Raw genomic sequence first — 9,681 nt, forward strand, 5'->3', positions numbered from 1 at the left:
CAAAAAAAAAACGAAAGTAAATCTCTCCAGGGAGTTCCCTTGTAGTCCAGTGGTTAGGCCCTGCCAAGGGCCCGGATTCAAGCCCTGACAGGGGAACTAAGATCCCACAAGCTGCACAGCATGGCCAAAAAAAAAAAAAAAAAAAAAAAGTGAACCTCTCCAGAGACTGGTGTTGGAATCTCAGGCATCTTGACAAGGGGGAGGGAACGCCCAGGGGAGCCACCCTGGCCATTCCCAGAGTGCCTTATGTGATCTCTCCTGGGAGGTGGGCTCAGACCTTTGCAGGGCGAGCCCCGGAGCCTGGGGAGCAGCCTGAAGCCTCCGGTGCACTTGCTGAGCTTAATTGTGGAAACAAGCTTCCCGATTCATTAGCAGCTCTCTGAAGCTTTTCTAAGGCAAGGAGAAACACAGATAATTGTCCTGTTAAAGAGCTGAGTTATTCTTGCTGTAAAGCAAATGAGGGAAGATGGGGGAAACAGACTGCTTGTGGCAGGAGGGACTGAAGTAAGACCTAAAGAAGGACTTTCCAGCCATCAGGAGAGGAAGGTAGGTTGCTCTCTGAGAGTGCCTCAAAGCCAAGGGCACAGGAGGGAAGGGAGGAAACCTGTATTCTGGGTACAGGGAGGAGTGAAAGCAAGGAGGGCTTCCTGGAGGAGGGTGGTTTTAAGCTCTGGCTTACAGGTATCTGGGCTCAATCTGAAATGGGAGATTGTTTCTGGGAGAGGACAGAGGGCCCAAAAGACCTTCTAATCATGCGAGCTGGGCCACCCAGCGCCCCTGATTGCCCCACCCAGGGGTCTCCCTGACTCCTCCATTGTCCTCACCTGCCTGGGGAGCCCATTGTTCCTCTAGCTTCTCTGGCCCCCAGGAGGAATAATCATGCCTCCCCTCTCCTCTTTTTCCTAACTTCTACTTCCCCCTACTCTTCTCTCTTCTCCGTCCTCATCTTTCCCCAACAATTCCATCTAAGCCCCACTCCACAGTCCACAGCCCATACCCCTACATTTTCAAGGGACTCTTGCTAATGCAAGGCAGAATTCTCTCTCATACCTCTTCCAGCTACCTTCAGTCATAATTGAGATAAGATGAATGAGTGGTGGAGGTGGTAAGTGGATGGGTTGGTAGTGGATAGCTGAGTAAACAGTGTGTGGATGACTAAGTGGAAGGATAGATGGATAAAGCAAGAAAACTTGGATGGATGATGGGTAGGGGGTGGGGGGTTATTGGTAGGTGGATGGATAGATGTCTAAGTGTGTGGGTTGGTAGCAGATGTCTAGTACGTGGATAGTAGATGGATAGAGACATAGGTGAGTGTGTGGATGGACAGAGATGGAAGATGATGGATGCGGATAGATAGTTGATGGATGGATGCATGGATGCTGGGTGGATAGATGGGTGAATTGGCAGTGGTTGTCTAGTGGCTGGGTGGGTAAGTATATGGATAAATGGATAGGTGGTTAGGTGGATGGTTGGATGGGTAGGTGAGTGGATAGATATATAGACAGGAAGATGAGTAAATGATAAATTGATGGATGGATAATTAAAATTGCAAGCTTGTTCCAAAGCATCAGATGATCTAAAATTAGGGATAATGGGGAAACTACTGAGCATATTTCTAAATGAATAATACAAAAATAACAAAGTAAGTTGGCTATACTGCAATCCTGTTTGTCACCCCAGACAGAAATGTGGGCAGACAGGGACCCCTGCTAGGTCCAGTGAGCCCCTCTCTGCTCCTTCCCCTGCAGGCAGGCTGTAAGGCAGCCGTTGTCTTATTCCAGTACTGTGTCATGGCCAACTTCTTCTGGCTGCTGGTAGAAGGCCTCTACCTGCACACCCTGCTCGCTGTCTCCTTCTTCTCCGAGCGGAAGTACTTCTGGGGGTACATATTCATCGGCTGGGGTATGGTACCAGGGAGGGCTGCCAGGCTGGGAACAAGGGGGCAAAGCCCGGGGGAGCTCCTTAGGGGGTGGGTACCAACCCAGCCTGCAGCCTTAGGTCTTACTGGGCTGCAGGAGTGGCCTGCAAGGCACTTGGCCAAGAGTTGATAAAAGTCCTCCAATTGTCTGACCCCTGGGCAGGTGCCTGGTTCAAATGGGGGACAGACAGGTTCTCTGAACATCCTTCCATCTCCCCTTCAGCCCTTGAAACATACAGGGCCACTGCTAACCTATACAGTGCCTCTGCCAAAATGAGGAAAAGACTCCCCCTTTAGGTAGACACAGTCCCTTAGACATACAGCCTCAGCCCCTCCGTGGAGCATCTTTGCGCAGTGAACAGCCTGTGTACACCACCGTAGGTGGCTGCGTCGGAAACCCACCCTTGTTTCTCCCTGCCTCGCCCTGGTGCTTTCTCCTTGGCCTCGCCCTCTCCCTCCCATGCCCTCCCCGCTCTCTCCCCTGTGGCCCTGACAGGGGTGCCCAGCACGTTCACCGTGGTGTGGACCGCCGTCAGGATCCACCTTGAGGATTACGGGTGAGCTGTCACCCCGCCCCCTCCTCCTGGCTGCCGTCACGCGGGGCAGATCCCCTGGGTGGGATGAGGGGGACCAGCGAGTGACAGACTCTGGGCCAGTGGTCTCGAAAGGGTTTGGGGTCAGAGCCGGGAATGACAGGAGGACTGCTGACTCTCGCTGGCCGAGGACAACCTCTCTCATTCTCCCCCACCATACCCTGCTCAGATGCTGGGACACCATCAACTCCTCACTGTGGTGGATCATAAAGGCCCCCATCCTCGCCTCCATCTTGGTAAGGCCTCCTCCCAGCACGTAGGGATAGGGACCCTGAGGCCCGGAGGAGGCAGACAACTGACCAAGGTCCCACAGAGCTGAACCCTAGGCTTCCCAATGCCTAATGCAGGACCGTTCCCAAATCTTCCCCCACCAGTTCTTCCTCTAGAGTAGAGAAAGCAGATTGGGAGGCCCAGCCCTTAGGGATGCGAAGGAGAGTTCCTGGATGACGTTCCCAAAGAGGGAAGAGCTAGTGGAGAGGTAAGATGGACAGGTAGCCAGGCCCTGGGAAGGAAGACAGGCCATCAGCCCAGGAGGCTGGACACCCTGCCTCCCCTCTCTGACCACCCTTCCTTGGCCCCCACCCACCAGGTGAACTTCATCCTGTTCATTCGGATCATCAGAATCCTGGTTCAGAAACTGCGGCCCCCAGACGTTGGGAAGAGTGACAGCAGCCCGTACTCGTGAGTATGGGCCCAGGGCCCTGGCTCTCCCGGTATCCCCAGCCCCAGTCCTCAAATCATCCCACATCCCCCGGAAGTCCCCCTCCAGAGTCACCAAAAAGCCACCTTGCTCTTGCCCACCTCTGCCCCCATGGCCTGGCTCAGTCCACGAGTGTCCCCTGCCCAGTCTCCCACCCTCGCCAGGCCCAGGAGTCCCAGGTCTGCTTCTCCTGCATGACTTACCTAGCGGCTGATCCGCCCCCTGTGTACCTGCTGCCAAGCCAGGGGGCTCGAGAAGACCATAGATGCCCTGTGTCCTGTTCACCGCATGCCCAGTCCCTGGCACGTGCCTAGCACAAAAAAGGAGCACAGTGGATGAATGCTCCAGGGGAGCCGCCCGTCTACCAAGGAAATGGCCGTATTTGGGACTCAGCGCTCCCCAAGAATAGTAGTAGCATCCACAGGTTACCTCCAGGCGTGTGCAGTGGGGTTTCCAGGCATCACCTCATTTCATCTGGAGGGTCTCCTAGATTGTCCCCTTTCACAGATGAGGAAACTGACACATACTCCCTCCTCCGCAAGGGTTTGGAAGCACATCATCTTGGCAGGGGGAGGGCACAGCGTCCATGGGACAGAGGTCATATCCTTGCTTGGAGAGGTGTGAGGGCTGTTCTGCGCTTGGGGGGACTGGAGAACAGGCAGGCTTTCATGAGAACAACAAGGCTGGAGGATAGAACTACAGAAACGCGAAGGGGGCTGCGTCGGTCTTTGTGCCCACATGTAGGAACAGGAGATTAATGATCCGTGCGGCACAGACAAGACACACTGGGCGTGTCCCACAGGGGCCTTCCAGTCCTGGGATTCTAGAATGTTCTCCTGGCCCGGCTTCTCTCTGGGGAATCTGTGCTGTGGTTCTAAGATTCCTGGCGAGAATGTCACGAGCTGCTGGATTTAGGATTCTATTCTGGAATCCTGTGATGCTCTCCGAGACTGAGACTCCCATTCCTGGTGTGACAGCACTCCCTCCCTCGGGGTGTGGAGGCGGCGCTTCCCGTCCGGTCTGAGGAAGGAAGGCCCTGCGGGGGTCTGCCGTCTGCCAGCGCACAGCACCGCAGGCCTGTGCCCCCTCATCCTCTCCTTTGCCTGTGGGGCCGCGTCTTCCCCAGCATACAGCTGCTCAAAAGGGCTTGACGCTGAAGCAAAGAGAGCCGGTCATCGCCAGGTCCACGTGGGAGCGGTGGAAACTGAGCAGCTGTCGGCAGGCAGAAGGGGCAGGGGGGGTAGGAGATGGAGCTCCCCGAGGAGGGGCTGTCAGCTCCCACTCTCTGCCTCCCCACAAACCTTCAATGTAAAGAAAGCCTCCATCTGTCCGCCTCGGGCGCGTGGGATAGGTTTGCAGCCAAGGAGCGGTCGGCAGTGCTCAGTGTACTGGCGTGGCTGGGAACCAGGTCCAGGAAGCAGTGGGAGGGGCAAAGCCGGTTCCTCTGCCCCCAGTTTGCTGTGGGTCCGCAGGCCTAGGGCTAGGCTTCCCTGGATTTTACTGCCAAGGCAGGAGAGACAGAGGCAGAGACGCACCCACCCCTCCGACCTCTCCCAGCCAGGGAACTGTGGATTCACACTGCCTGGAGCAGCTATGAGGTCAAGAGGCTGGACGGTCTGAACCAGGATAAGTCCTGCTCCACAGAAAAGGGGCAAGTCATTTAGAGTGACTGTAGACCCTGCTAAGCACACAAGGCCGGTGAAGGAGGAGCGGGTCCTTCAGAGAATTCCGGGGATGCGTGTATTGCGGTGGGGAGGCGGGGGGACGTGTGACCCCAGGTGGCAACTCCTGGGGAAGTGGATACAGCAGCGAAGCCGAAGAGGGGCTTTACTAGTTGACCCCGGGTCCTCCTTGGTTGACCAGACAGAAACTTGAACACCCACCATCCTCCCAAGTGGCCTTGGGCATGTATGGTCACCAACCCAATTACAAAAACATCCTTTCCAAATGCCCTCATTTCCAGTAGAGTATTGGTCTCTCATAAATGCATTGTACTTCATAGCACCCAAAGCACTTCCGAGTTTACAGTGGGCCCCACTTCTGTTACTTGACCATGTTGAGCATGCACTTGCCCCGTTGCACAGATTGGAGAAATTGGAATCAGGGGAAGGGAAACCAGGATCTCCTGTTACTTGAGAAAATATCCCCATTAGTGGCCATGGAGCCTGAAACACCACTGTTACACATCGTCCTCGGGATTCAGCACTGGCCATCCTTTATGCTCTCTCCTCCAGAAAGTGCAAATAGAGGGGTTCCTCTCTCCCTTATGCCTCTGCCCAGGGGAGGAGGGCCGGGGGGCATGAGGGCATAGGCACTGGAGACGTGGGACAGAAGCAGAGGTGGACATAGGGCTGACGGGAACCAACAGTCCGCCCTCACACATCCCGGTCGCTGTCCTCGTCTTCTGTGCCCCGTGTGCCCACGTGGGTGGACGCCCAAGCCCACCGCCTGCCCCTCCTCTATCCCCAGGAGGCTGGCCAAGTCCACCCTTCTGCTGATCCCCCTGTTTGGAGTGCACTACATCATGTTTGCCTTCTTCCCCGACAACTTTAAGGCGGAAGTGAAAATAGTCTTTGAGCTCGTCGTGGGGTCGTTCCAGGTATGAACTGTGGACTTAAGACTGCATCCTTCTCTGGGCTTTAAGGGAGGGAATCCACCTGGGGCCTTGGCCTCTTGCCACTAGATTCCAATCTTTCCATTGTCATAAGTATGTATTAAGCACCTATTGTATGTTTGACCCTTTGCTTCACCGGGGAACACCGGGGTGGGGCAGGGCTTGTGACTCCCGGGATCCGTCCACCTCACCTCTCCTGCTCCCTTCCTCCCCAGGGTTTTGTGGTGGCCATCCTCTACTGCTTCCTCAATGGCGAGGTAAGCCCCCCTCAGACCTTGGGGGTCAGGGAACAGAACTCTGGTAGCCCCTGGGTCCAAAAGCCCTGATGGGATATGTGTACAGCAAAGAAGGGTCAAACCTTGCTACTCCAAGTGTGGTCCTCAGACTAGTAACTCAGTGATGGCACCTACGACCTTGTTTAAAATGCTGAGTTCTGGGCCCAGCCCAGGCCTGCTGGATTTGAATCTGCTCTTAAGGAAACCTCAAGGGATTCATGTGCACATCAGAGTTTGAGAAGCGCTGTGTTAGGTGGCTGTGTGCAGAGTGAGGGGGGTTGAGTGGAGGCAGCAAGTGAAGCTTGAGTCACTGTGAAGCCCTGGTTACCAAGCACAGAAATCTACTTGCATGAGCTCAAGTGAGCTGGTAGGCAGGGATCAGGAGCCTGGGATACAGCAAAGGGGTGGGGGGGGTCCCATCCCTCTCCCTCCCCGGACTGCATTCTCTGATCCTCTCTGGCTCCCACCTCCCCCCACTCCAGTCCCTTGATTTGACCTGACCCCTAGGAGGTCCCATCTCTGCACCGCCCAAGGTAGCATCTGGCCTTTCCAAGCAGATTCCCCAAGAGGATATGACTGGCTCCCGCACCCTAGACGGAGTGCAGCGCCCATCAGCAGTGCAGGAGGCTTCGCAGGGGCGGGCCTGACCACCCTCCCTTCTCCCAGGTGCAGGCAGAGCTGCGGCGGAAGTGGCGGCGCTGGCACCTGCAGGGCGTCTTGGGTTGGGACCCCAAATACCAGCACCCGTCAGCCGGCAGCAACGGGGCCACGTGCAGCACGCAGGTCTCCATGCTGAGCCGCGTCAGCCCCGGTGCGCGCCGCTCCTCCAGCTTCCAGGCCGAAGTCTCCCTGGTCTGACCTCCAGGTGCCTAGGCGGGTGGGCGGCCCATCCCGCCCGCACCGCCCCCCACCCCCACCCCGCGCGCCACCGGGGGCAGAGGCCTGCCAGGCGCGGTCAGCCCTAGCCCTGAGCTCGGACGCTGCCGGGGTCCCCAGGTCAGTGTCCGGAAGCCCCCGGAGAATGTTGCCCTTGTGCCTGCCTGGGGAGAAGAAGACGCAAAGATGGGGAGCACTAGGAGCTCCTACCTGGAAGATGCGGGGTGGAGCTCAGTCTCCAGGCTCCGCCCCCAAAGGCCCCCTCCGCCAACCAAGGGCAAGAAATCTGCATATTCTTCCCGGATTCCACTCCCTGGTAGCTCTGACCACCCATCCGAGGAAGGCCACCGCCTCTCCCCTGACAATGCATGTGGGAACTTGGTGGGATCTGAGGGGACAAAGGTCTTGCCCCGAAAGGTCACCTGCCACCACGCCCTCGACGGTGCCTGAAGTTCCACCACTGCCGTCAGGTTCCTGCGGGTTAAGCGTCACCGTTCAGGCGTCTCTCCGGAGACGCAGTGTCCTCCGTTCGTGCCTCCTCATAGCTGCCAGCTCTTCGAGGTGAATGAATGTTCCGGCCCCCCTGCACACGCTGTTGTGAACAAGGAGTTTTAGTTTGGGGAGGGCAGCTATCTTCACAGCTCCCTCGAAAGCGGAGTCATCCCGGAATGGCTGCAACAATTCGAGGAGACTGCCACCCGCCCTACCCACCTCATGGGCTGTGGGAGCTGCTCCTGGCTGCCCGCCTGTGTGCCAACTATTAGCACCAGGCTCAGAGATGTACCCTCAGGGGCCCTTTCCTCTTCGGAGCCACCCGGCAAGGTGGGCACTCCTGTCTCTATTTCACAGTGAGCCTCACAGAGAGCAGGTACCTCACCTTGTCACACAGACAGGATCGGAACTCAGATCTTGCTGATGGGAAAGTGAAAGCACAGACTCTTAACTGCTGCCTTTTGTATATTGTAACAAGCTGGATCCTCTCCCTTATGTGTATCATCACCGATATTGTTATCACCGCCATCCCCAAAACTGCCTTCCCACCCCGCCCCCCAGCCCCCCTGCGTGTGGCCAGGGAGTCCTCCAGCCCATGTGTCATCTGGACAAGAGCCTGGTGGTTGTCACGTCCTGTGACACCCTGTGGTGTCACAGCTTCCTACCCAGGGGCCACACAGCTTCCTACCCACTACCCAGGCCCCAGACGGAAGATTCCCTCAGGACTGCAAACAGGCTTGTGCAACAATAAACACTGGGTTGGATTGGCTTGGTTTTCCTGGTGGTGGTGTTTCCATGTGGGCTAAAATGGAGACCAGCTTCCAACTTGTGGCCATGCCCGCCTCCCCCCCATTCCAAGGAAGGCTGGTCCAAAACATCACTGAAGCCGGACGCCACCACCCCTCTGGCTTCGATGTGAGGAACACACAGTTCTAAGGGCTTTCAACTCATGTCTTGTTGAGTGGTACCCTCTCTCCCTGAGCGTGGTAAAGTTATACGCCATCCTCGTAGTGTCCTCCCAGCCCCTAAATCCAACCAAGAAGAGACAGTTCTATTCTTGGATCAATACAAAACAGCTGACAGAGTTGCCCTCAGTTCCAGGAATGGTTCTGTGTGGGTACCTGCACCCAAGGAGCACACGGGGTGTGAGATGACCATGTTGCCATTGTCCAGGATTCAGCCAAGAGGTGGCAGATAGAGGACAGAACAAATGTCACCAAAACAGAGACAATACAGCTGATAGGTTTAGACACAGAAGCTGCAGGGTGAAGACAATGACGCTGGTCAGCAAGGGCTGGATTCAAAGCCATCACTCCAGATGACCTCCCTGGCTTCCCCTCGCAGCAAACTTCCTGCCTGGATCTGGCCCATCACCACCGTGCCTGAAATCCCTCCATTAGTGAGTCATGGCTGGGGAGAGAAGCAGAGTTAGCCAGGAGGGTGGAAAGTGAATAAAACATAAAAAGACCCAAGACAGGGACCAAAAAAGGGAGGACAGAGGTGGGGCCCTGCCTGGGAGGTAGCAGGAGGTGAAAAGCTCCCCCCACCCCAGGGGTCGGGGGGCATTCGGGAATGGGGAGAAACTGAGGCAATATCCCTGGCCGGCAGAGGTCATGAGCAGACATCCCAGCTGCTTATGGAGTGGGAGTGGAACAGGGGTGACCTCGAGCAGAATTTCTCCAGCACCAGCTCTTTCCTCCAGCTCCCCGGTGCCGCTCCTGCCTTTCCCGGCGCAGTCAGACCAGACCCGCTCACCTCTATCGCCACCTGGTGGGTGCCTCAAGGACTTCACCAAGGTTGGCCTTAGGGACCCGAATACCTGAGTGCAGGCCCCTCCCCAGGAGCCCAGGTGACTCAGAGCACAGGCCTTTCTCTTCAGCTCCATTTCAGAACGAGATACAAGAGAGAGGATGTGGTGAGGACACAGGATTGATGACCCCAGGGACAACTTGGGATTAAGGAGACCCAGGTCCTGGCCCCTGACCTTGTGGCAGTGATCTCTGCCCTAGACCCAGCGGTGACCCCAGGTAGAACCAGACCTCTGGCTGCCCACAGGCTAGGCCCTGGCCCTTGACCAAGCCTAACACCAGACCCTGAGGGCAAAGCCCAATTAACAGGTAGGCTCCCCCTGGGAAGACAAAGACAAATAGCCCCCCCACACCATCCTGGCACAGACGGCCACCATGTGGACGATTCCTGCCATTCTAGGGCAC

General features: G+C 56.6%; 1 protein-coding gene across 3 annotated transcripts in view; it reads left to right on the forward strand.

Moving 5' to 3' along the window:
- VIPR1 (vasoactive intestinal peptide receptor 1) overlaps positions 1-9,385 on the forward strand; it is a 33,761-nt gene extending 24,376 nt beyond the window's left edge. For all 3 annotated transcript variants that reach the window (XM_057706306.1, XM_057706305.1, XM_057706307.1), the window contains 7 exons: positions 1,749-1,902; positions 2,415-2,475; positions 2,681-2,747; positions 3,101-3,192; positions 5,681-5,810; positions 6,041-6,082; positions 6,767-9,385. In XM_057706306.1, coding sequence (XP_057562289.1) covers positions 1,749-1,902; positions 2,415-2,475; positions 2,681-2,747; positions 3,101-3,192; positions 5,681-5,810; positions 6,041-6,082; positions 6,767-6,958 — 738 coding nt within the window. In that variant the 3' untranslated portion in view covers positions 6,959-9,385. The remainder of the gene's footprint in view (positions 1-1,748; positions 1,903-2,414; positions 2,476-2,680; positions 2,748-3,100; positions 3,193-5,680; positions 5,811-6,040; positions 6,083-6,766) is intronic.
- Positions 9,386-9,681: the final 296 nt, after the last annotated feature.

The sequence above is a fragment of the Hippopotamus amphibius genome, chromosome 13, assembly GCF_030028045.1.
Source record: "Hippopotamus amphibius kiboko isolate mHipAmp2 chromosome 13, mHipAmp2.hap2, whole genome shotgun sequence".
Classification (NCBI taxonomy): domain Eukaryota; kingdom Metazoa; phylum Chordata; class Mammalia; order Artiodactyla; family Hippopotamidae; genus Hippopotamus; species Hippopotamus amphibius.